Source organism: Hyla sarda, chromosome 7, assembly GCF_029499605.1.
Source record: "Hyla sarda isolate aHylSar1 chromosome 7, aHylSar1.hap1, whole genome shotgun sequence".
Taxonomy (NCBI): domain Eukaryota; kingdom Metazoa; phylum Chordata; class Amphibia; order Anura; family Hylidae; genus Hyla; species Hyla sarda.
In genome coordinates this window covers 200,139,971-200,167,200 of record NC_079195.1, presented here as the reverse complement: position 1 = coordinate 200,167,200, position 27,230 = coordinate 200,139,971, and the positions used below count along the sequence as shown (strand labels likewise).

Below are 27,230 nucleotides of genomic sequence, written 5' to 3'. Positions count from 1 at the left end.
ATTTTTATTTTTTTAAAGCCCTCTTAAAGAAGCAATCTGGTTGCTAGGGGCAACTACACTGCTCTTCCTCTACAAAGGTTTTGATAAATCTCCTCCATAGGGATATATCAGGAATATTATTGGTTGCCAAGACAAGTTTCTGCTCTGTCGCTTTAAAGGAGATATCCAGTGCTGAAAAACGTATCCCCTATCCTAAGGATAGGGGATAAGTTTCAGATTGCGGGGGGGGGGGGGGGGTTCCCGACCGCTGGGGCCCCTGCGATCTCCTGTTCCGGGCCCCAGCAGCCCGCGGGAAGGGGGTGTGTTGACCACCGCACAAAGCTGCAGCTGACACGCGCCCTCAGTAAAACTCTATGGCAGAGCCTGAGCGCTGCCTTCGGCAATCTCCGGCTCTGCCATAGGACTGTATTGAGGGGGCGTGTTGGCCGCCGTTGGTCAACACCCGCTATCTGGCCAGCGAGCGGGGCCCCGTACATTAGATCGCGGGGGGCCCCTGTGTTCGGACCCCCCCGTGATCTGAGATTTATCCATATCCTTAGGATAGGGGATAAGTTTTTCAGCACTGGACTACCCCTTTAAATACAATGAAATACTGATATTCAGTAGAGATGAGCGAACTTACAGTAAATTCGATTTGTCACAAACTTCTCGGCTCGGCAGTTGATGACTTATCCTGCATAAATTAGTTCAGCTTTCCGGTGCTCCGGTGGGCTGGAAAAGGTGGATACAGTCCTAGGAAAGAGTCTCCTAGGAATGTATCCACCTTTTCCAGCCCACGGGAGCACCTGAAAGCTGAACTCATTTATGCAGGATAAGTCATCAACTGCCGAGCCGAGAAGTTTGTGACGAATCGAATTTACTGTAAGTTCGCTCATCTCTAATATTCAGCAATGACTCCCAGGGGAGATTTATTAAAACCTGTCCAGTTGCCCATAGCAACCAATCAACTCCCTTCTTTCATTTTTAACAAGGCCTCTGCAAAATGAATGAAGCAATCTGATTGGTTGCTATGGGCAACTGGGCAAATTTTCCTTTGCGCAGGTTTTGATAAATCTCCACCCCCAGTCTTTAATTGTGACCCCTGCAGCAGTCATGGCTACCCTCAGACCCCCTGCTTGTCCATAGGGGCACCAAGCATACTGAAAGAAACTACACTGTGCTGAGGCCTGAATTTTGGTCGCAATACAGGGTAAATAATAAGGTAGGAACCCCTGGAGACTAATCTACCTACGTACCCAATGCAGTAAAATAAGCCTAGACAAGAGTGACACTGAAACATTGAGGTACTGCAAGAACCTAGTAATGAATAAATACACAGTGGAGCACTGAAGTAGTACAAGTCCCAGCATAGTAGTTACTACATTCGGTCTCCTAAAACTAAAAGTGTGCAGACTATGTGCAGTCAAGGGGTACTCCGCAGGAAAACATTTTGTTTTACATCAACTGATGCCAGGAAGTTAAACAGATTTGTAAATTACTTCTATTAAAAAATCTTAATCCTTCCAGTACTTATCAGCTGCTGTATGCTCCACAGGAAGTTCTTTTCTTTTTGAATTTATTTTTTTTGTCCGACCACAGTGCTCTCTGCTGACACCTCTGTCCATGTCAGGAACTGTCCAGAGCAGGATAGGTTTGCTATGGGGATTTAGGACAGTTCCTAAAATGGACAGAGGTGTCAGCAGAGAACACTGTTGTCAGACAGAAAATAAATTCAAAAAGAAAAGAACTTCCTGTGGAGCATACAGCAGCTGATAAGTACTGGAAGGATTAAGATTTTTTTTAATAAAAGTAATTTACAAATCTTTTTAACTTCCTGGCATCAGTTGATGTAAAACAAAATGTTTTCCAGTGAAGTAAAGCAAATAAACCTGCCGTAGGTATGTTGCAGTATACATTGGAACACCTGTTGGTGGTGTCCCAGCGATCTACAGCCCAGTAGTTTGAACCCAGCCTTGGGTATACTGGCGGCAGACATGATAAGATTATATAGTTAAAAAGGCAAAGATGAAACCTGGATAAGGGGCGCTCCTCCGGGCAACGAATGCCAAAGGTAGATAAACTACATGATATTTAATCTACCCTTGGCATTCATTTCCCAGGAGGAGCGCCCCTTATTCAGGTTTCGTCTTTGCCTTTTTAACTATATATACCAATATTGGAAAGGCTTCTGTGAGCCGAGACGAATCTGGGGCCACAGTCCCGATTTCTACATCCTAGTGTAGGAGTTGAGCTCTTAGTGCAACACCCTTTGGTAAGAAGCTCCGCCTATGCTTCCATTTTTTTCTCACAGCTGTTAACGGTCCTCACGAGGGGCGCACCCTGGTTTCTTTTTTTTTTTTCCTCCTTATTTCAACATGATAGGACAGTGGTCTCCAACCTGCGGACCTCCAGATGTTGCAAAACTACAACTCCCAGCATGCCCGGACAGCCGTTGGCTGTCCGGGCATGCTGGGAGTTGTAGTTTTGCAACATCTGGAGGTCCGCAGGTTGAAGACCACTGTGATAGGATTAGATACAGCCAGCTCAACAGGCAGTATCGTGCATGATAAGCTTAGATCTGCTGGCTAAGCAGAAATTATATACAACAAATTTAAATCTACTAGACAGTCTTAGATACAATGGCTGAGAATACTTTCTACAAGGTGCTGGAAACAGTCCTCAGAGATTTTGGTCCATATGGACATGATGACATCACACAGTTCTTCCATATGGACATGATGACATCACACAGTTCCTCCATATGGACATGATGACATCACACAGTTCCTCCATATGGACACGATGACATCACACAGTTCCTCCATATGGACACGATGACGCCACACAGTTCCTCCATATGGACACGATGACGCCACACAGTTCCTCCATATGGACATGATGACATCACACAGTTCTTCCATATGGACATGATGACATCACACAGTTCCTCCATATGGACATGATGACATCACACAGTTCCTACATATGGACATGATGACATCACACAGTTCCTCCATATGGACATAACATCACACAGTTCTTCCATATGGACATGATGACATCATACAGTTCCTCCATATGGACATGATGACGCCACACAGTTCCTCCATATGGACACGATGACGTCACACAGTTCCTCCATATGGACACGATGACGTCACACAGTTCCTCCATATGGACACGATGACATCACACAGTTCCTCCATATGGACACGATGACATCACACAGTTCCTCCATATGGACACGATGACATCACACAGTTCCTCCATATGGACATGATGACATCACACAGTTCCTCCATATAGACATGATGACATCACACAGTTCCTCCATATAGACATGATGACATCACACCTCCATATGGACATGATGACATCACACAGTTCCTCCATATGGACATGATGACATCACACAGTTCCCCCATATGGACATGATGACATCACACAGTTCCTCCATATGGACATGATGACATCACACAGTTCCTCCATATGGACATGATGACATCACACAGTTCCTCCATATGGACATGATGACATCACACAGTTCCCCCATATGGACATGATGACATCACACAGTTCTCCATATGGACATGATGACATCACACAGTTCCTCCATGTTGACATGATGACATCATACAGTTCCTCCATATGGACACGATGACGCCACACAGTTCCTCCATATGGACACGATGACGTCACACAGTTCCTCCATATGGACACGATGACGTCACACAGTTCCTCCATATGGACACGATGACGTCACACAGTTCCTCCATATGGACACGATGACATCACACAGTTCCTCCATATGGACACGATGACGTCACACAGTTCCTCCATATGGACACGATGACATCACACAGTTCCTCCATATGGACATGATGACATCACACAGTTCCTCCATATAGACATGATGACATCACACAGTTCCTCCATATAGACATGATGACATCACACAGTTCCTCCATATGGACATGATGACATCACACAGTTCCTCTATATGGACATGATGACATCACACAGTTCCCCCATATGGACATGATGACATTACACAGTTCCTCCATATGGACATGATGACATCACACAGTTCCTCCATATGGACATGATGACATCACACAGTTCCTCCATATGGACATGATGACATCACACAGTTCCTCCATATGGACATGATGACATCACACAGTTCCTCCATATGGACATGATGACATCACACAGTTCCTCCATATGGACATGATGACATCACACAGTTCCTCCATATGGACATGATGACATCACACAGTTCCTCTATATGGACATGATGACATCACACAGTTCCTCCATATGGACATTACATCACACAGTTCCTCCATATGGACATTACATCACACAGTTCTTTCATATGGACATGATGACATCACACAGTTCTTCTATATAGACATGATGACATCACACAGTTCCTCCATATGGACATGATGACATCACACAGTTCTTCCATATGGACAAGATGACATCCCACAGTTCCTCCATATGGACACGATGACATCACACAGTTCCTCCATATGGACACGATGACGCCACACAGTTCCTCCATATGGACACGATGACGCCACACAGTTCCTCCATATGGACACGATGACGCCACACAGTTCCTTCATATGGACATGATGACATCACACAGTTCCTCCATATGGACACGATGACATCACACAGTTCCTCCATATGGACATGATGACATCACACAGTTCCTCCATATGGACATGATGACATCACAGTTCCCCCATATGGACATGATGACATCACACAGTTCCTCCATATGGACATGATGACATCACACAGTTACTCCATATGGACACGATGACATCACACAGTTCCTCCATATGGACACGATGACATCACACGGTTCCTCCATATGGACACGATGACATCACACGGTTCCTTCATATGGACACGATGACATCACACAGTTCCTCCATATGGACACGATGACGCCACACAGTTCCTCCATATGGACACGATGACGCCACACAGTTCCTTCATATGGACACGATGACATCACACAGTTCCTCCATATGGACACGATAACATCACACAGTTCCTCCATATGGACATGATGACATCACACAGTTCCTCCATATGGACATGATGACATCACACAGTTCCTCCATATGGACATGATGACATCACACAGTTCCTCCATATGGACATGATGACATCACACAGTTACTCCATATGGACACGATGACATCACACAGTTCCTCCATATGGACACGATGACGCCACACAGTTCCTCCATATGGACACGATGACATCACACAGTTCCTCCATATGGACACGATGACATCACACAGTTCCTCCATATGGACATGATGACATCACACAGTTCCTCCATATAGACATGATAACATCACACAGTTCCTCCATATAGACATGATGACATCACACAGTTCCTCCATATGGACATGATGACATCACACAGTTCCTCTATATGGACATGATGACATCACACAGTTCCCCCATATGGACATGATGACATTACACAGTTCCTCCATATGGACATGATGACATCACACAGTTCCTCCATATGGACATGATGACATCACACAGTTCCTCCATATGGACATGATGACATCACACAGTTCCTCCATATGGACATGATGACATCACACAGTTCCTCCATATGGACATGATGACATCACACAGTTCCTCCATATTGTCACGATGCCGGCTGGCAGGTAGTGGATCCTCTGTGCCAGAGAGGGATGGAGAGGACCGCGCTAGTGGACCGGTTCTAAGCCACTACAGGTTTTCACCAGAGCCCGCCGCAAAGCGGGATGGTCTTGCTGCGGCGGTAGTGACCAGGTCGTATCCACTAGCAACGGCTACCTCTCTGGCTGCTGAAGATGCAGAAGATAGGCACGGTACAAGGGAGTAGGCAGAAGCAAGGTCGGACGTAGCAGAAGGTCGGGGGCAGGCGGCAAGGATCGTAGTCAGGGGCAACGGCAGGAGGTCAGGAACACGGACTAGGAACAGACAAGGGAACGCTTTCACTAGGCACAAGTGCAACAAGATCCGGCAAGGGAGTGCAGGGGAAGTGAGGTGATATAGGGAAGTGCACAGGTGAACACACTGATTGGAACCACTGCGCCAATCAGCGGCGCAGTGGCCCTTTAAATCGCAGAGACCCGGCGCGCGCGCGCCCTAGGGAGCGGGGCCGCGCGCGCCGGGACAGAACAGACGGAGAGCGAGTCAGGTAGGGGAGCCGGGGTGCGCATCGCGAGCGGGCGCTACCCGCATCGCGAATCGCATCCCGGCTGGCAGCGGAATCGCAGCGCCCCGGGTCAGAGGACGTGACCGGAGCGCTGCCGCGGGGAGAGTGAAGCGAGCGCTCCGGGGAGGAGCGGGGACCCGGAGCGCTCGGCGTAACACATATGGACATGATGACATCACACAGTTCCTCCATATGGACATGATGACATCACACAGTTCCTCCATATGGACATGATGACATCACACAGTTCCTCCATATGGACATGATGACATCACACAGTTCCTCCATATGGACATTACATCACACAGTTCCTCCATATGGACATGATGACATTACACAGTTCTTCTATATAGACATGATGACATCACACAGTTCCTCCATATGGACATGATGACATCACACAGTTCTTCCATATGGACAAGATGACATCACACAGTTCCTCCATATGGACACGATGACATCACACAGTTCCTCCATATGGACACGATGACGCCACACAGTTCCTCCATATGGACACGATGACGCCACACAGTTCCTCCATATGGACACGATGACGCCACACAGTTCCTTCATATGGACACGATGACATCACACAGTTCCTCCATATGGACACGATGACATCACACAGTTCCTCCATATGGACATGATGACATCACACAGTTCCTCCATATGGACATGATGACATCACAGTTCCCCCATATGGACATGATGACATCACACAGTTCCTCCATATGGACATGATGACATCACACAGTTACTCCATATGGACACGATGACATCACACAGTTCCTCCATATGGACACGATGACGCCACACAGTTCCTCCATATGGACACGATGACATCACACGGTTCCTTCATATGGACACGATGACATCACACAGTTCCTCCATATGGACACGATGACGCCACACAGTTCCTCCATATGGACACGATGACGCCACACAGTTCCTCCATATGGACACGATGACGCCACACAGTTCCTTCATATGGACACGATGACATCACACAGTTCCTCCATATGGACACGATAACATCACACAGTTCCTCCATATGGACATGATGACATCACACAGTTCCTCCATATGGACATGATGACATCACACAGTTCCTCCATATGGACATGATGACATCACACAGTTACTCCATATGGACACGATGACATCACACAGTTCCTCCATATGGACACGATGACGCCACACAGTTCCTCCATATGGACACGATGACATCACACAGTTCCTTCATATGGACACGATGACATCACACAGTTCCTCCATATGGACATGATGACATCACACAGTTCCTCCATATGGAAATGATGACATCACACAGTTCCTCCATATGGACATGATGACATCACAGTTCCCCCATATGGACATGATGACATCACACAGTTCCTCCATATGGACACGATTACATCACACAGTTCCTCCATATGGACATGATGACATCACACAGTTCCTCTATATGGACATGATGATATCACACAGTTCCTACATATGGACATGATGACATAACACAGTTCCGTTATATAGACATGATGACATCACACAGTTCCTCCATATGGACATGATGACATCACACAGTTCCTCCATATGGACATGATGACATCACACAGTTCCTCCATATTGACATGATGACATCACACAGTTGCTGCAGATTTGTCGGATCCATGATGAGAATCTCCTGTTCCACCACATCCCAGCAGTGATCTATTGGATGAGATCTGGTGACTGTGGAGGCCATTGGAGTGTAATGTATAAAATTATGTGAGCTTTATGACATCTTGCATTATCCTGCTAGAAGTATCAGAAGATGGGTCCACTGTGATCGTAAAGGGATGGACATGGTCAGTAACAATACTCAGGTAGGCTGTTGTGTTTAGACTATGCTCAATTGGTACTAAGGGGCCCAAAGTGTGCCAAGAAAATGTCCCCCGTCCCCCCCCCCCCCCCCACCCACCACATTACACCTCCAGCCTGAACCGCTGATACAAGGCAGGATGGAGCATGCTTTCATGTTGTTTACATAAAATTCTGACCCTGCCACCTGAATGTCGCAGCTGAAATTGAGACTCTTCAGACCAGGCAACATTCTCCTGTAGCTGCGGTAGCCCATCTGCTTCAAGTTCTACATGTGCGCTCACAGATGCTATTCTGCATGTTTTGGTTGTAACCTGTGGTTATTTGAGTTACTGTTGCCTTTGTCATCCTGAACCAGTCTGCCCATTCTCATCTGATATCAACAAGGCATTTTTCCTCCACACAACTGCCGCTCATTGGATATTCTGTATGTATGCCCATTCTCTGTATACCCTAGAGATGGTTGTACAAGCATCTTCTAAGTACTAAGACCAGCCCGTCTGGCAACAATAACCATGCCATGTTCAGAGTGCCTTATATCCCCTTTTTGTTCCCATTCTAATGCTCAGTTTCAACTTTAGCAAGTTGTCCTGACCACATCTACATGCCTAAATGAGTTGCTGCCATGTGATTGGCTGATTAGCTATTCGTGTTAACAAGCAATTGAACAGGTGTACCTAATAAAGTATATATATATATATATATATATATATATATATATATATATATATACAATCACTGTTTAAGTTGGTTAATGTGGAACTCTGTATAATGGTACATTCACACGTGTGGATCCCCAGCGCGTATTACGCTGCAGATCCGCCACTGAAGGACCGCTGTATGCTGCCTTTACAGGTGCCTGCTCGGAACGACAATCCGCCGCTACGAGGAGACACACTGCGATGTGCGAGTTGCCATGCGCATGCACAGTGTACTCGCACATCGCTGCAGCTCTCAGCCTAGCTCATTGAGCAGGGGGAGCGCCCATGATGTGTGCAAGTACACCGCGCATGCGCAGCGACTCGCACATCGCTTCAGTGTGTCTGCACCTAGCGGCGTATTGCCAATCCAAGCAGGCATCTGTAACCGTAGCATGCGGCGGATCCGCAGCGTAATACGCGCTGGGGATCTGCTCGTGTGAACGTATCCTAACTAAGAGATGCATGTATGCTCCTTCATGTTGAGCGTACACCACTTCTCTTTTTCTCTTTACAACATACTGATCTGCTATCAGGATGAAATTAACATCACATGAAATCATTTTAAGAATAACCACTTTTGCGGACACCAGCTGCGTTGCTGTCTTATCTTTTTATCACACTGGATATGCTGAGATACACTGGCAGATTAAATGTATCACACTGGATAGGCTTAGATACACTGGCACTGGATATCAGATTGCTGACTAGATGAATCACCCTCAATAGGAGACTCTTAAATGCACTGGATGTGCAGACAGTATCACACGTGACATGATAGGACAATACACAGCAGCACGGGAGACAGTATAACAAATGATAGGCTTAGATACATTAGATAAGCAGATAGCATCACACATTATGTGCTTAGATACATTAGCTGACCAGACAGTATCACACATGATAGGCTTAGATACACTATATAAGCAGATAGCATCACACATGATATACTTGGATACATAGACTGACCGGACAGTATCACACATGATATGCTTAGATACGCAAATAGCATAACACATGATGTGCTTGGATACACTAGATAAGCAGATAGCATCACTCATGATATACTTGGATACATAGGCTGACCAGACAGTATCACACATAATAGACTTAGATATCTTAGATAAGCAGATAGTATCACACATAATAGACTTAGATATCTTAGATAAGCAGGTAGTATCACACATAATGGGGGAGATTTATCAAAACCTGTGCCGAGGGAAAGTGAAGCAGTTGCCCATAGCAAACAATCAGATTGTTCTCTCATTTTTTTCACAGGCCTCTTTAAAAATGAAAGCAGCAATCTGGTTGCTATGGGCAAATGCAACACTTTTTCTCTGCAGCGGTTTTGATAAACCTCCCACAATGTGCTTAAAGGGGTACTCCCAAAATACTTTCCAAAATCAACTGGTGCCAGAAAGTTAAACAGATTTGTAAATTACTTCTATAAAAAAATCTTCATCCTTCTAGTAGTTATTAGCGGCTGTATACTACTGAGGAAATTCTTTTCTTTTTGGATTTCTTTTTTGTCTTGTCCACAGTGCTCTCTGCTGACACCTCTGTCCATGTCAGGAACTGTCCAGAGCAGGAGAAAATCCCCATAGCAAACCTATGCTACTCTGGACAGTTCCTGGACAGAGATGTCAGCAGAGAGCACTGTGGACAGACAGAAAAGAAATCCATAAAGAAAAGAATTCCCTCTGTAGTATACAGAAGCTGATAAGTACTGGAAGGATTAAGATTTTTTAATAGAAGTAATTTACAAATTTGAACCAGTCAGAGGCAATATGCCCAGCAGAGACATAAAAGACGCAGCGGAATGACGTGGAGAGGCCGGAAGAAGCGCGCACTGTCCATGAAACGACCGGCGTAGCCTCTGACAGTTTAAGCGGTGAGTGCATGCTATCGTTCTTTTGTTTGGTTGTTAATTTACAAATCTGTTTAACTTTTTGACACCATTTGATTTAAAAAAAATAAAATAAAAAAGGTTTCCACTGGAGTACCCCTTTAAATACACTGGATGAGCAGACAGTATCACATGTGCTGGGCTTAGGCTGCATTCACATCTCGTTTTTGCAATACGGTTGCCGTAGAAGTCTACTACTAGTCCCGGTCAAAAACCGTATCCAACCTGTATACGGTCATTTTAAAATAGAGTTCTATGGTAACCGTATTGAACCGTATGTGCGTACGGTTACATCCGGTTTGCACAATACTGTTTTTCCTTTCTTTGAATTTTTTTTTTTTTTTTGGGGGGGGGGGGGGGGGGGAATTCAATAAAAAAAAAGAACTTGGGTGGGGAGGGTTGTGGGCTCACCAGCAGTAGACGGTAGATCCGGGGTGCTCACTCTTATTCATAAGTCATTCCCACACCGGTTACTGTCTCACGAACATGACTCAGAGGGGAGACTGTCTCATATGCAATTGGAACACATGGATCAACTGTATAATATTTATAACGTTTATGCTCCAAATGGTGATAACCTCCCTTTTTTTGCTTCTCTAACAGACACAGTCACCCGCACGGCAGGTCCCCTGACGGTTGTGGGTGGGGATTTAAATTCAGTAGTAACACCACAGGTGGATAGAAGGAGCTCTGATCATCCGACAAAGCGACAAGGTTCTTCCCCCTTTTCTTTCTCAAACGGGTTTACACGATGCGTGGCGCCTTCTCCACCCGGACGGTCGTGAGTACACCAATTTTTCACACGCACACACCTCCTGGTCCCGTATTGACTATCTCCTGATTAGCGACCTCTTGGGTTCTCGCTTGCTTTCGGTTGCAATTCAGGACATGGTTATTTCGGACCACTTCCCATTGCTCTTGGAACTTCAGCCATCTTGCCCTAAGGGAACTGATTATCTCTGGCGCTACCCGTCGTATTTGACTAAGGATGAATCCTTCCAAGATCTCCTGAAGGGCTGGTGGCTGGAGATTACGACTGACAATGCGGAGCACTCTGACAACCCGTTGTTATATTGGGAAACGGCGAAGGTTGTACTTAGGGGCAGAATTATGGCCTATTGCTCTTCACTTAAACGGAAAACACGGGAGGGTCATGCGGCTGCCAGCGCGGCGCTCTCCACTGCATACGCTAAATTTGTTGCCTCCCCCACTCCATCCAACAAAATAGAATAGTAGGAAGCGAGGGCCTCATATGAGTTGTGGTTAGACAAAAAGGAACGTATTTACAGGTCTCACTGGGAAGTTGATTTTTTCAAACATGGCAACAAAGCAGGACATCTCTTGGCGAGACTTGCAAAAGGGACCAGGCCCCTGCTCATGTTTTAGCCTTAAAAGACCTCCAAGGCACTGTCAGACATACCCCACAGGACATTAGCTCTGTGTTGGGCTCCTACTACTCTGATCTGTATTCCTCACCTCCACCCTCAGGCACTGAAGGGGAGAGATTTCTTAGTGGTCTAACCCTACCATCATTGATGGAAGAGCAGAGGCAGGAGCTGAACGCAGAAGTGACTAGCGATGAAGTGCGCACGGCAATACACTCTTTGGCGGCCGGTAAAGCTCCGGGACCAGATGGCTTCCCGGGGGAATTTTATAAGACCCTCGCTGACCGCCTTTTTCAATGAAGTCCTGCGGACAGGACGCCTGTCCCCTGCAGCCAAGCTGGCTTACATTAAAGTTCTCCCTAAACAGGGCAAGGATCCTTTAGACCCAGGATCGAAAAGACCGATTTCAATGATTAACCAAGATGTGAAACTTCTATCTAAAATACTAGCGGATAGACTAGCAGCCTTTTTGCCGGGGCTAGTGGGTGATCACCAGGTCGGTTTTGTAAAATCTAGATCAGCTGTGACCAATATCAGAAAAGTATTGGCAGTTATAGATCGTGTACAGCGCTCGTACCGGCCAGATTCCCACCCGGCTTTACTCACCCTTGGCGCTGAAAAAGCCTTTCATAATGTCAGGTGGGACTGGCTGAGGCTGGTTCTGGACAAATTCGGGATCACGGGCCACTTTATTACTTTTCTATCAGGGTTATACGACGGTCTCACTGCGAGAGTTTATACCCCGGGTTTCCTTTCCCCATCTATTCCACTGTTGAGGGGCACGCGCCTGGGCTGCCCCCTGTCCCCACTGCTATATGATTTAGCGATTGAGCCTCTGGCGCGTTCCCTGCTTACTTCCAAACTGTATAGTGGCATAGGGGTGGGCTCCGAAGAGTTAAAGTTATCCATGTTTGCAGACGATGTTCTCCTTTATCTGAGCAACCCGGAGAGGGATGTTCCCAGAATACCAAATTTCCTGTCTACGGTGGGGAGTTTCACTGGTTATAAGTGAATTATAATTATTAATGCCTCGAAGAGCGTGTTGCTCCCCTTGGGCAATTCAAATCCAAGGGGGTTACTTATGGCAGGGGATTTAGGGGTAAAAATTAGCACTTCTAACATAACTTATCTGGGCATCCAAATTGGGCGCACTCCTGACACTTTGTACTCCCTGAACTATGCCCCCCTCTTTAAATGAATACTGGCAGAATTGAGACGCTGGGAAAACCTACCACTCTCATTTCTGGGTCGGTGCCACCTGATCAAAATGATCAGTTTTCCTAGACTGCTATACCCACTGCAGACCCTGCCTCTCCTTTTGAAACACGATGATGTCTGCCGACTTAATACAGCCTTTACCAAATTCCTGTGGCAGGGCAAGCGCCCGAGGATAGCGCTTCAAAAGCTTATGTTAAACAAGGGAGATGGGGGAGTCAATTTTCCAAATGCCCGTGGATACAATCTGGCGTGTCTTTTTCGACATGTTTTGGATTGGCTCCAGGGCACTACATTCTTTTCAAATTTAGCGGTGGAGGGGGCGCTGGCGTCGCCGTGGTCACTTTCGGGTTTGCTACACACCTCCTATTCCAAATTGCCAACGGTGGTTAAAAGCTCGACTCTGCTCAAAGATACTATAGTGTCTTGGAAGGAGGTTCGTAAGACTTTTGGCCTTCCCTTCCTCCTCTCCAAGAGAATGCCTTTTAGTGGTCACCCTGAATTTCCACAATGGAGTTCCTCTTCCTGTTTTCGCCTTTGGGAGGAACGGGGCGTGGGGACGGCAGGAAGCCTCATGAATAAGAGCACTAAACAATGGCTCTCACCAGCTGACATTATTAGCACATATAGTCTTCCTTCTACACATATTTTCTACGCTAACCAACTTTACTCCTTTTGTGTATGTAGACTGAGGGATCTATCTTTGGAGGCCACCACGCACTCACTAGACAACATCATGGGCACAGATCAAAGACGTCAGTTTCCTCATTATATGTGGCCTTCAGAGACCGGTTCCTTAAACTTGACAGTAAGAAGATTTTTCATACCTGGGAAAGGTGGACGGGAGATGCTGACATACATGACACCATTCGGGCAGGGTGGGGAAGGATTCGCAGACATGTTATAAATGAGAGGTGGAGAGAAACGTACTTTAAGTTGTCGCACGCAGCCTTGTACGGCTTTAATATTCTCCCTACACCTTCATTCCCTGACAGAATCACTAGTTGCCCCAAATGTAATACCCCACTCACGAACCTGTATCATGGAGTTTGGGAGTGCGCTCACTCAGCTGACTACTGGAGGTTGGTTTGCTCCTATGTTAATGATCACTGGAGTCTGTCTCTCCCCTTCACTCCTCAGGCCCTTCTTTTCCACCAACTGCGCCCACCGGAGGAGGAGGGTGGGGGACGGAGGGCTCCTGGTATAGTCCATGTAGTTCTTCTAGTGGCCCTTCGTTGTTTGTTTCTCAAATGGCTAGACTCTCAGGTCCCGGATCTGACCCTGCTGGTGACGCATTTGAAAGCTTTCCTAAATGTGGATAGATTGGACGCTGAGAGACACTGTAATACGGGGACTAAGAGGTTCTTTAAAAAATGGACTTCTTTCATAGTGTGGCATTATAATGCCTCCGAGATTCTTAATATAGTACGCCCTTTTAGACATACTACCTGGTACAGCATTGAAGCTCTGAAAGGTTCTCTAGGCGCATTAGAATTGCCAGATTAGCAGCTTGTTTCTTTTATAGCACCATACTGTTTGTATTACATTATTTACCACATGCAAGTGCCTTATCTTTTGTTTCGTACTGTTGTAAACTATTCTGTTTAATTAATAAAAAAATATTTTAAAAAAAAGAACTATTTAAAATGTTGACAAACATAAAACCGTATCCCAATTTTTCAAGGAAAACGTATTAAAACGTATGCAAACGGACATCTGTTTTCAAAGTGTTTACGGTTTAAAAACATGAGGAGGCATATATGGTTGCATACGGTTGCATACATTTCGGTCCAGTTTGGAGACATACGTTTTTTGGACAGATACGGGATAAGGCAACCGTATTGCAAAAACGAGATGTGAATGCAGCCTTAGGGTACGTTCACACACGCGGATTTTTTAGCGGGTTTTCCGCTGCGTATTTGAAAGTGGGCGGGCTCTTCCCGGCTGTCCGCAGCAGATTTTCCGCGGCGGAATGTACACTACAGAAAATCTGCCGCAAGCCCCATTGAGGTCAGTAGGGACTGTGGCTGATTTTCTGCAGCGTAAATTCCGCCGCGGAAAATCTGCTGCGGACAGCCGAGAAGAGCCCGCCCACTTTCAAATACGCAGCGGAAAACCGGCTAAAAAATCTGCACGTGTGAAAGTAACCTTAGATACATGGGCTGACCAGATAGTATCACACAAGATACAGTAGATACGATATAGATACAGTAGAGACTCCCCAAATTAGAAGCCTCCCCCTCCAAGGTCATCCAGTATTAGGAGATACATAGATCAGGTTGAGCGCCCCCCGCTGTAAGCAGCTGAACTGCCCCTGTAAAAAGACAAGAGACTGTTGTTACTTTTCTTTTGAATATGTTCAATAAAGTTTTGTGTGTTCAAACTACATCACAATCAGGCAGCGGCATAGGGCAGACCGAGAGTGCAGCATTCCGTCAGGCAGTGCAGAGGACAGCCGCGCAGGGGGCCTTCTCCTTCCATGCCGCGCTGACGGTTTGAATGTAGGAAGCGGCAGCAACGACATGAATGTGATCGGAGAGAGAACGGTAAGGGGGCCGGGGACATGTGTCCGGGGAGTAGAACTACAAGTCGCAGCCTGATCCTATTAGCTGCTCGGAGAAGAATAGAGAAAGATCTGGGTCTCTCTACCTGCTGGAAAGGCTGTCAGGGCATGCTGGGAGTTATAGTTTTGCAACAGCAGGAGGCACCCTGATGGGAATAGACTGCCCTAGGCTGCGTTCACACTGAGTAATTCCTATTGAATTCTCCGCTCCAAATGAATGCCCATCCCCTCTGCCCACTGACTTTAAGGCTGGGTTCACACTATGGAATCTCCGGGCAGAATTTCTGCCGGAGATTTAGCGGGCAGCAGTAGGACCGCACGGACTGCATTGCCGTCCCCATAGACGGCAATGCATTTTTGGGTGGATCTTTTGGGAGATCTGCTCAGAAATCTATTGACATCTCTGCGGACAGCAATGCACTCCGCGTGGTCCTAGTGCCGCCGGCCTGATCTCCGCCAGAAATTCTGCCCAGAAATTCCGTAGTGTGAACCTAGCCTAAAGGAGAACTACGGGATTGAAAATGTTATCCCCTATCCTGAGCCGCCGCCTCATGTGGTGGTCGACACGCGCTCTCTATGCGGAGAGCTGTAGCCCCGTACGAGATCGTGAGGGGCCCCAGCGGTCGGACAACCCCCCCCCCCCCCCCCCCCCCGCGATCTGAAATTTATCCCCTATCCTTAGGATAGGGAATAACATTTTCAATCCCGTAGTTCTCCTTTAGGCTAGGTTTACACTACGGAATTTCTGGGCAGAATTTCTGACGGAGATCAAGCCGAGGGCACTAGGACCACGCGGAGTTCATTGCTGTCCGCATAGATGTCAATGCAGTCCGTGCGGTCCTACTGGTCCGTAATTCCGCCGCTGAAATTGTTCCGCCCTTACTTGGTGTCTGAAGGAGCAACTAACCCTGGCACAGGTAAAGAGTAGTACAGAGCTTGTAGTTCCTCCCTGTACTGTAGGGGGCGCTACCAGACACCAGTGCATGCACTTAAGTAAGGCTGGGTTCACACTACGTTTTGTCCCATACGGGAGCGCATACGGCAGGAGGGAGCTAAAAGCTCGCGCTCCCGTATGTAACCGTATGCGCTCCCGTATGCCATTCACTTCAATGAGCCGACCGGAGTGAAACGTTCGGTCCGGTCGGCTCATTTTTGCGCCGTATGCGCTTTTACAACCGGACCTAAAACCGTGGTCAACCACGGTTTTAGGTCCGGTTGTAAAAGCGCATACGGCGCAAAAATGAGCCGACCGGACCGAACGTTTCACTCCGGTCGGCTCATTGAAGTGAATGGCATACGGGAGCGCATACGGTTACATACGGGAGCGCAAGCTTTTAGCTCCCTCCTGCCGTATGCGCTCCCGTATGGGACAAAACGTAGTGTGAACCCACCCTCATAGAGGTGATTTACCAGTAAAATGCCCATTCTGATTGGTCAGTTCCTCCAGTTGTGACACGTTTCACAGATCTGGACTGTCTGTAACATTGTATGTTGAGTCTGGTTTCAAGTTACAATGGTCCAGAAAAGACTATTGTATGTTGAGGCCATTGTAAGTTGAGGGATCACTGTACTGTGATTGGTTGCTAGAAGCAAAAGACAGGTTTGCTCTCACATAATGCAGATCAATGCTGAAAATGTGCAGAGTTTCTAATCTGTGTATTTAAAGGGAACCTGTCACCAGATTTTACTATCTATAGCTGTTGGCAAGACATTATAGTGTTTCCCAACCAGGGTGCCTCCAGCTGTTGCAAAATCTGGAGATAGTTGTCAGATAAACAAGCATCTATCTTATGTGTCTGAGCTGCTTCAGCCGCTGCCAGTCTCCTCTTACCTCCCTGAGAACAAAAGGTTTGGGCAATGCCTGATCCTTCTCTCTGTGCCCCTCGCCCCCCCACATCTGCCTACAGTAGACCTCCTTATGCCATAGATGGTTGGTGGGTCCTGATGAAATCTGTGGGTTTAGTCAATACTTATGTGTATGACTGACTTAAAGGGGTTATCCAGGAAAAAAACTTATATATATATATATATATATATATATATATATATATATATATATATATAATATCAACTGGCTCCAGAAAGTTAAACAGATTTGTAAATTACTTCTATTAAAAGAATATTAATCCTTTCAGTACTTATGAGCTGCTGAAGTTGAGTTGTTCTTTTCTGTCTATGTGCTCTCTGATGACTCCTGTCTCGGGAACTGTCAATAGTAGAAGCAAATCCCCATAGCAAATCTCTTTTACTCTGTGCAGTTCCCGAAACAAGCAGAGGTGTCAGCAGAGAGCACTGTTGCCAGACAGAAAAAGAACAACTCAACTTCAGCAGCTGATAATTATTGGAAGGATTAATATTTTTTAATAGAAGTAATTTACAAATATGTTTAACTTTCTGGAGCCAGTTGATATAAATAAATTTTTTTTTCCTGGAATACCCCTTTAAGTTAGCAGAGTGTTCTGGTAAGAAGCTGCCTGGCTGAAGGAAACGTCCTCAGACCTGTCAGGAGATCCGACTGACCTGTGACAATGCATTGGCAGACTACAGCAGGGGTACCCAACTGGCGGATGGGCAAGCAGCCCCTCCGCCCAGCAGCCGCCTGCCTGCCTCCCCCAGCTGGTTCAGGGAAACTCAAGGGATCCCATCTCCCTGCATTCATTTGTATTGTTAAGACACCAATACTACTGAATAGCTGAGTGCTGGCATGGAGTGAGGGAACACTCTGAGGGGGCACCGTGTGCTGCAGAATTATATTCAGGGGTCTTGTGTGTGTGTGTGTGTCAGGATTGTGTTCAGGAGTGCAGTGTGTGGCAGGATTCTATTCACGGGCCGCGGTGTGTGGCAGGATTCTATTCGTGGGCTGTGGTGTGTGTGGCAGGATTCTATTCGCGGGCTGTGGTGTGTGTGGCAGGATTCTTTTCGCGGGCTGTGGTGTGTGTGGCAGGATTCTTTTCGCGGGCTGTGGTGTGTGTGTGTGGCAGGATTCTATTCGCGGGAGCGCGGTGTGTGTGTGGCAGGATTCTATTCGCGGGAGCGGTGTGTGTGTGGCAGGATTCTATTCGCGGGAGCGGTGTGTGTGTGGCAGGATTCTATTCGCGGGAGTGCGGTGTGTGTGTGGCAGGATTCTATTCGCGGGAGCGGTGTGTGTGTGTGGCAGGATTCTATTCGCGGGCCGCGGTGTGTGTGGCAGGATTCTATTCGCGGGCCGCGGTGTGTGTGGCAGGATTCTATTCACGGGCTTTGGTGTGTGTGTGGCAGGATTCTATTCGCGGGCCGCGGTGTGTTTGTGGCAGGATTCTATTCGCGGGCCGCGGTGTGTTTGTGGCAGGATTCTATTCGTGGGCCGCGGTGTGTGTGGCAGGATTCTATTCGTGGGCCGCGGTGTGTGTGTGGCAGGATTCTATTCGTGGGCCGCGGTGTGTGTGTGGCAGGATTCTATTCGCGGGAGCGCGGTGTGTGTGGCAGGATTCTATTCGCGGGAGCGCGGTGTGTGTGGCAGGATTCTATTCGCGGGCTGTGGTGTGTGTGTGTGGCAGGATTCTATTCGCGGGCCGCGGTGTGTGTGTGTGGCAGGATTCTATTCGCGGGCCGCGGTGTGTGTGTGGCAGGATTCTATTCGCGGGCCGCGGTGTGTGTGTGGCAGGATTCTATTCGCGGGCCGCGGTGTGTGTGTGGCAGGATTCTATTCGTGGGCTGTGGTGTGTGTGTGTGTGTGGCAGGATTCTATTCGCGGGAGCGCGGTGTGTGTGGCAGGATTCTATTCGCGGGCCGCGGTGTGTGTGTGGCAGGATTCTATTCGCGGGCCGCGGTGTGTGTGGCAGGATTCTATTCGCGGGCCGCGGTGTGTGTGGCAGGATTCTATTCGTGGGCTGTGGTGTGTGTGGCAGGATTCTATTCGTGGGCTGTGGTGTGTGTGGCAGGATTCTATTCGCGGGAGCGCGGTGTGTGTGGCAGGATTCTATTCGCGGGCCGCGGTGTGTGTGTGTGGCAGGATTCTATTTGCGGGCCGCGGTGTGTGTGTGTGGCAGGATTCTATTCGTGGGCTGTGGTGTGTGTGTGTGTGTGGCAGGATTCTATTCGCGGGAGCGCGGTGTGTGTGGCAGGATTCTATTCGCGGGCCGCGGTGTGTGTGTGGCAGGATTCTATTCGCGGGCCGCGGTGTGTGTGGCAGGATTCTATTCGTGGGCTGTGGTGTGTGGGGCAGGATTCTATTCGTGGGCTGTGGTGTGTGTGGCAGGATTCTATTCGCGGGAGCGCGGTGTGTGTGGCAGGATTCTATTCGCGGGCCGCGGTGTGTGTGTGGCAGGATTCTATTCGCGGGCCGCGGTGTGTGTGTGGCAGGATTCTATTCGTGGGCTGTGGTGTGTGTGTGTGTGTGTGTGGCAGGATTCTATTCGCGGGAGCGCGGTGTGTGTGGCAGGATTCTATTTGCGGGCCGCGGTGTGTGTGTGGCAGGATTCTATTCGCGGGCCGCGGTGTGTGGCAGGATTCTATTCGCGGGCCGCGGTGTGTGTGGCAGGATTCTATTCGTGGGCTGTGGTGTGTGTGGCAGGATTCTATTCGCGGGAGCGCGGTGTGTGTGGCAGGATTCTATTCGCGGGCCGCGGTGTGTGTGTGGCAGGATTCTATTCGCGGGCCGCGGTGTGTGTGGCAGGATTCTATTCGTGGGCTGTGGTGTGTGTGGCAGGATTCTATTCGTGGGCTGTGGTGTGTGTGGCAGGATTCTATTCGTGGGCTGTGGTGTGTGTGGCAGGATTCTATTCGCGGGAGCGCGGTGTGTGTGGCAGGATTCTATTCGTGACTTCTAATGTTCTGCACCTATATGTTTCATGGTGCTGCAGCCGGTAGGTGTGAACCAGGCCTCAGCGTTCAGCTCGGACTTTCACCTAATGGACCTTTATTTAATGGCAGACCTGGTTTATCAAACCCCTGCCAAAAGACTGGACTACAGACTACTCCTACACTTGCTGGACAGTTATGGAGAAAGAGAGTTTCAGTACAAATGGCAGGTACTGATCTGACATTGAATGATTGCTTTGTGCTGCTGGGGAAATATGTTGCTGTCTGCATCAGATATCACTGGTAAGGGGATCCTGCCTTTTGGGGAGGGGTGTCCTGATGGGATGAACCCCCTACAATAAAATCTGTCAGTGTTTTATAGTTAGTAATGTCACTTCTTGCATTGCAGGTATTGAGATGGAGGGTGGCATCCAGCCTGGCCTGGGCAGTTATCTTGTTACCATTGAGCTGCTTGGCCTTCATCTGTCTTAGCAGATTCCAGGTCTTTCATCCAGCACAATGCCTGACAGGTAAGTGATTTGGGAGCAGAATATAAAGAATTATACCTGTCACTTTAAACGTAACTTTTGACCTTCGTAGAGACATGTAAAAGGTTTTGATCAGTTAGTTTCTGGAACCAGCTGGGAGTAGTGTGCATTAAGGGGGTACTTCGCCCCAGACATCTTTTCCCCTATCCAAAGGATAGAAGATAAGATGTCTGATCATGGGGGTCCTGCCACTGAGGACCCCTGCGATCTCCCTGCTGCACCCAGCATTCGTTTAGAGCATCGGGGGCAGCGCCAGAGGCTCGTGACCTCACGCTCCCCTCCCATAGACTTGCATTGAGGGGGCGTGGCTGTGGCGTCACGAGCCTCCACCCCGCATCGCCAGTCATCCTGCACGGAGCAAAGTTCACTACGTGCACCGGATGTCTGGGGGGCCGCAGCAGAGATCGTGGGGGTCCCCAGCGATCAGAAATCTTATCCCCTATCTTTTGGATAGGGATAAGATGACTAGGGGCGGAGAACCCCTTTTAAGTGTATTTTTTTTTTTTTTCCCCCCACATGTTTGACCAGCACAGACTCCTAATATAAGTCTATGGGACCATCTTGTTTTGAGCACAAGAGAGTGGGGAGAGAAACGCTTCAGCCGCACACTTCTCCCCAGTCATTCCAGACCCTGACTGATCAAAACTTTTGACGTTTCTTTAAAGGGGTACTCCGCTGCTCAGCTTTTGGAAAAAATTGCTCCGAATGCTGGAGCCGGCAGCTCGTGACATTGTAGCCCCACCCCCTGATTGTGTCACGCCCCACCCTCTCAATGCAAGTCTATGGGAGGGGGCGTGATGGCTGTCACGCCCCCTCCCATAGACTTGCAATGAGGGGCCGGGATGTGATGTCATGAGGGGTGGGGCTATGAAGTCACAAGCTGCTGGCTCCAGCGTTCGGAAAAGTTTGTTCCAAACACTGAGCAGCGGAGTACCCCTTTAATACGGCGCAAAAATTATTTTTAATCAGTCCACTGGGCATTCCCCTTGGTTGCTAGATTACAGGGAAGAACCTAGTGTCTGCTAATCTCGGTGGTAGAAGAGGTGGGTGACCAGCACACAGAGGGGAGGGACTTACTGGTGAAGGGGCCATACTGGGCTCTGGTGATCAAGGGGAACACCCAGTGGGCTCCTATGCTATTCTTATGCATTTATTCATGTCTTTCTTCTGTAGAATCAATAAAAGACGCCCTCAGCAGTTCCACAGTCTTCTGTCTGCTGCTTCTCAGTATTCTGCAGGCTGTTCAGTTCGCTTTCAATTTGCAGTTCCATTCAGGTGAGATGAAAAATGACACTAATCCTAAATGTTTACCAGGATAGGAGTTAAAGGGGTATTCCAGGAAAAATCTTTTTATTTATATATCAACTGGCTCCAGAAAATTAAACAGATTTGTAAATTACTTTTTTTTACTATTAAAACAATCTTAATCTTCCAATAATTATCAGCTGCTGAAGTTGAGTTGTTCTTTTTCTGTCTGGCAACAGTGCTCTCTGCTGACATCTCTGCTTGTCTCGGGAACTGCACAGAGTAGAAGAGGTTTGCTATGGGGATTTGCTTCTACTCTGGACAGGTGTCATCAGAGAGCACTTAGACAGAAAAGAACTCAACTTCAGCATCTCATAAGTACTGAAAGAATTAAGATTTTTTTTTTAACAGAAATTATTTACAAATCTGTTTAACTTCCTGGAGCCAGTTGATATATTTAAAAAAAAGTTTTTTTTCCCTGGATAACCCCTTTAAGTGTGGCCTAGACCGCCATTAAGATTTCTCCCATACAAGGCTTCTCCACAGAACCAAACAAACAAACATTATAGACTCCTTTCTGCAGTGCAATACCCACCTATTTACAAACTCCCCATGTTTGTCACACACAGTAATAGTACCCGCTTTGCGTCCCCATAAAGTTGTTAGACCCCCCCCCCCCCCCCCCCGTGCCACCAAATTTAGCTGTAGGCCCCCAAACTGCCCCATATATAGTTGTAGGCCGCCATACTGTCCTGCTTTGTTGCTCCACCGCTCATCTGGTCTGGGGACCTATTGTTATAGCTCATAGCAGTAGGTTCCCGGTCTGCAGGGGCAGTGGAGCAACAAAGCTGATAGTAGTCACTGCCCGCAGCAGCCCAGTGCCCGCACTTCCCCTTTGCTGTCCTCCTGCTCCGCTCCTCGGTGCAGTGACCTCAGCCTACCATTTCTTTCAAAGTGGTCCAGACCAGTAACTAGTGGCTGTGGCTGCCATAACTAATTTTTTTCAAGTACCCCCTGGAGAACTGCTAAGTACCCGTGGGGGTACTTGTACCCCAGGTTGAGAAGCACTGTTCTATATGATGCTGTTACTGTCATCCACAGTGGTGCCTTCCATCCCCAGTTCCCGGCTCTCCTTGATTGGACTGATCCTGCTTCCACAGAATGTGCTTCATTCCTTCATACATGCCAGTATGGGGGTGCTGGTGTTTTGGTGCTGCACTATCCTGGGTCAGAGTCAATATCGGAGCCTGACTGTTCCATGCAGTCCAGATCCCAGGTGAGTTGGTGATACACGTGGCTTATGTTGAGTAAAGAGTACGATAGAGAGTTAACACTATGCTGTTATACACGTTCTTTCCAAATACAGTGACGCCCCCCGACCTACGATGACCCCGACATACGATAATTCAACATGCGATGGCCTCTCAGAGGCCATCGCATGTTGAAGGCAGCATCAACATATGATGCTTTTGTATGTCGGGGCCATCGCATAAACGGCTATCCGGCAGCGCAGACTGCTTCAGCTGCCACTGGATAGCCGTTTACGATGCTCCGTGCCCTTTGCTGACGATCACTTACCTGTCCTCGGGGCTCCGGTGCGTCCTCTTCGGGATCCCCTGCATCGTCGGCGCTCTCCATCGTCGTCATCACGTCGCTGCGCACACCGTCCCGTCATCCAATAGGAGCGGCCTGCGTAGCGACGTGATGGCGGCGACGGAGAGCGCAGAGGCCTTACTGGAGCGTGGGGGACACCTCTAGGACACGGCAACAGCGATGGACGGCGACATCCCGGGCAGCGGTGACGAGCGGTGACGGTCCGGAGCTGCGGGGACAGGTGAGTACAACTTCCTCTAACAGTGGTCTACAACCTGCGGACCTCCAGATGTTGCAAAACTACAACACCCAGCATGCCCCGACAGCCGTTGGCTGTCCGGGCATGCTGGGTGTTGTAGTTTTGCAACATCTGGAGGTCCGCAGGTTGTAGACCACTGTCCTATACTTTACATTGCACGGATCCCTCAACATGCGATGGTTTCAACAAATGATGGTCCGTTTGGACCGGATTACCATCGTAGGTTGAGGGACCACTGTACATTTGCATCCAGTCCAGGCAGACTGAATAATCCATCGACTACATAATAATACTACATTATACTACATACTAATACAACAGCCCAAATTCCACTAGTCGTGTTAGCTCTCAGCGAATAAAAAAAAAAGGAATTTTGCAGTGCAACCTCAAGCAAAGGGGCCAGCACAAGTGGGAGTTTCCTGTAAAATGTCTGTCACCCCTTCAGTCTCTGCATACTATGTGTGTTAGAGTACCTCTCATGATCTTATTAAATGTTAGAATCCTCCCAGTTCACTGCCCCCATCATGATAAACCACCTCCTGCCTTTTATTTTTATTATTTTTTGTTTTCCACCTTGATATTGCTCTGTATTTTCTGCTCCGTCTCAGTCAGATTCACAGACTGGGAAGGGGCGTTCCCCAGCAGGCGTGACATTATCTGAAGCCATACAGGGGAGAACTTCCTCCCCTCACTCTGCTACACACAGCCCAGAGCAGTTCAGTGTGAGATGAGCTTTGATTGGCTAAGGCTGCACCCCCCCCCCCCCCCTCAGCACTCCAGAATGCATTTCCTGATTTTTTTTTTAAAATCAGAAAATTTTTATTGAACAATTTTTTCATACAAGAAAAATAAACAATACAGACCAACATCCCCAACTTCCCCCCTCCCCACCCACCCACAAAAAAGGCCAATACCCACCCCTTCCCCCCAATCCCAGTGTCCTCTCTCCAATAGTAAAGAAAAAAGAAGGGCATAGAGTGGTCTCAAAAAAACACCATATAACTCAGGGTGCAACTCAGGGGGGCATTGCAACACAGAAGGGTGGACAATGGAGTAGACACAGGTAACATAGATATACCAGTTCAACCAGGAAACCAATAAAAAAGTATAACATTTATAGAAATGCTTAAGAAGACATAGGCACATCAACGGCGAGGACCCCTCACCCCCTCCAAAAGCACTTCCACAGGACTTCTACGCAGACGGCAACCCCGGAGTGTCTAACCAGGGGCCCCAAACAGCTTCAAACTTACGCCCTGCTTTCCTCTTTATGTAGACCCCTTTTTCCAGTCTAATAGCGTGATTTCGTTTAATAATCAATTCTGAAATGGTAGGCGGTAGAGGTCTCAACCAATGCTGTGCTATCAACTTGCGGGTTTGGTAAAGAATCCTGCTAACACCAAGGTATAGACCACTGTCCGTATCTAGCCCCTCCAAGAACCCCAGTATGCATGTCAGGACAGATAAATTAAATGGACAACCATACACCCGCCTAATTAGCTGACCCACTTCCCGCCAAAACAGAGAGAGACTTGGACAGTCCCATAACATATGAAAAAATGAGCGTCAGGTAGAGAACAGCGAGGGCAGCAAGAATTGGGTCGCAGTCCAATTCTGTGAAGGAAAGCAGGAGTGCGATACACTAGATGTAGTAAGAAAATTTGGGACACCCTGTGAGCCTCAGATACGGCCAATCGCGGGGTCATAGATACAATGTGCGCCTACTGCTCATCTGACATGGGGCCCACCTCTGTTTCCCACTTAGCCTTGACCGTTAATGGGTAGGCTTCATGATAGGAGGACAGAGGTTCCTTATATATCTCAGAGATCACACTCTTTGTAGAGGATTCAGTAAATAGTCTTTGTACAGCAGGTGTTGGACCGATATTAAAGCCCCCCCCCCCCACTCTAAACTGCGTTTCTAATGCATGCCGCAACTGCAGATAGCGAAAAAAATAGCTCGCAGCTGAGCAAAGGACTTCAACACTGGCCCTTCATACAACTGCGAAAGATATAAAACCCCCCGAACAATCCATAGACCACCAGCGGGTAGCGAGCTCACTTCAGGTAAATTAGGATTAAACCACAGAGGGGAGAAAGTAACAAACAAAGGGTACCGCAGTAAAGCTTAAACTTCAAACACACTTTCCTAATAAGAGCAAAAGTAGGTGGGACATCCAGAGGGCGAGTCTGCACTGCCATCTCTAACAAATAAATAGGGGTCACCTTGCCCAATCGTCTTGAAACCAATTCACCAGTACGCCCCATGGTATTATATCGAACCCACCCCTTCAACTGCTGAACCTGCGATGCCAAAATGTATAACCAAGGGTTAGGGATAGAGACACCACCTGCCTCCTTTTTGCGTTGTAGTGTTTCCAATCGCAGCCTGGCTGACTTCCCATTCCATAGAAGGTCTCGAAACAGGGATTGAATTTTAAGAAAGTACTTCATGGGTATCCAGACAGGGGTATTATGCAGTATATATGAAAATTGAGGCATAAGTATCATTTTAATTAAGTTGGATGTACCAATCATAGAAAGAGTTAACTTCCTCCACGAGGCCACTTTGCCAGAACTACGGTCAAGTAGGGGAACAAGATTCAAAGATATATAATCAGAACAACACGCTGAAACCATTACACCCAAGTACTTAAATTGAGAAACCACAGGGAGACCCACCCTCTCCAGTATTGGCATAGGGGGAAGGGGATCAAGAGGGAGAATCGTAGACTTATCCCAGTTAATGGCAAGGCCCGAATAGCTTCCATACCTCTCTATCAGGGCCATAAATGGGGGCATAGAATGTGCCACATCACCCATAATCAATAACATATCGTCAGCGTAAAGGGCAATACGTTCTTCTAGTTCTCCATATCGGAAACCCCGGAAATCAGTAGATGCCCATACTAAAACTGTCAAGGGTTCTATGGCTAAAGCGAAACGAAAAGGG

At 47.8% G+C, this 27,230-nt stretch overlaps 1 protein-coding gene across 2 annotated transcripts in view; it reads left to right on the top strand.

Moving 5' to 3' along the window:
• Positions 1-15,688: 15,688 nt before the first annotated feature.
• The window catches only part of NDC1 (NDC1 transmembrane nucleoporin), a 47,206-nt gene continuing 35,664 nt past the window's right edge, over positions 15,689-27,230 (top strand). Inside the window, exons 1-4 of one of the 2 annotated variants that reach the window (XM_056532148.1) lie at positions 15,689-15,836; positions 21,042-21,162; positions 22,354-22,455; positions 23,527-23,701. In XM_056532148.1, coding sequence (XP_056388123.1) covers positions 15,813-15,836; positions 21,042-21,162; positions 22,354-22,455; positions 23,527-23,701 — 422 coding nt within the window. In that variant the 5' untranslated portion in view covers positions 15,689-15,812. The remainder of the gene's footprint in view (positions 15,837-21,041; positions 21,163-22,353; positions 22,456-23,526; positions 23,702-27,230) is intronic. The other variant, XM_056532149.1, reaches the window with a different exon arrangement.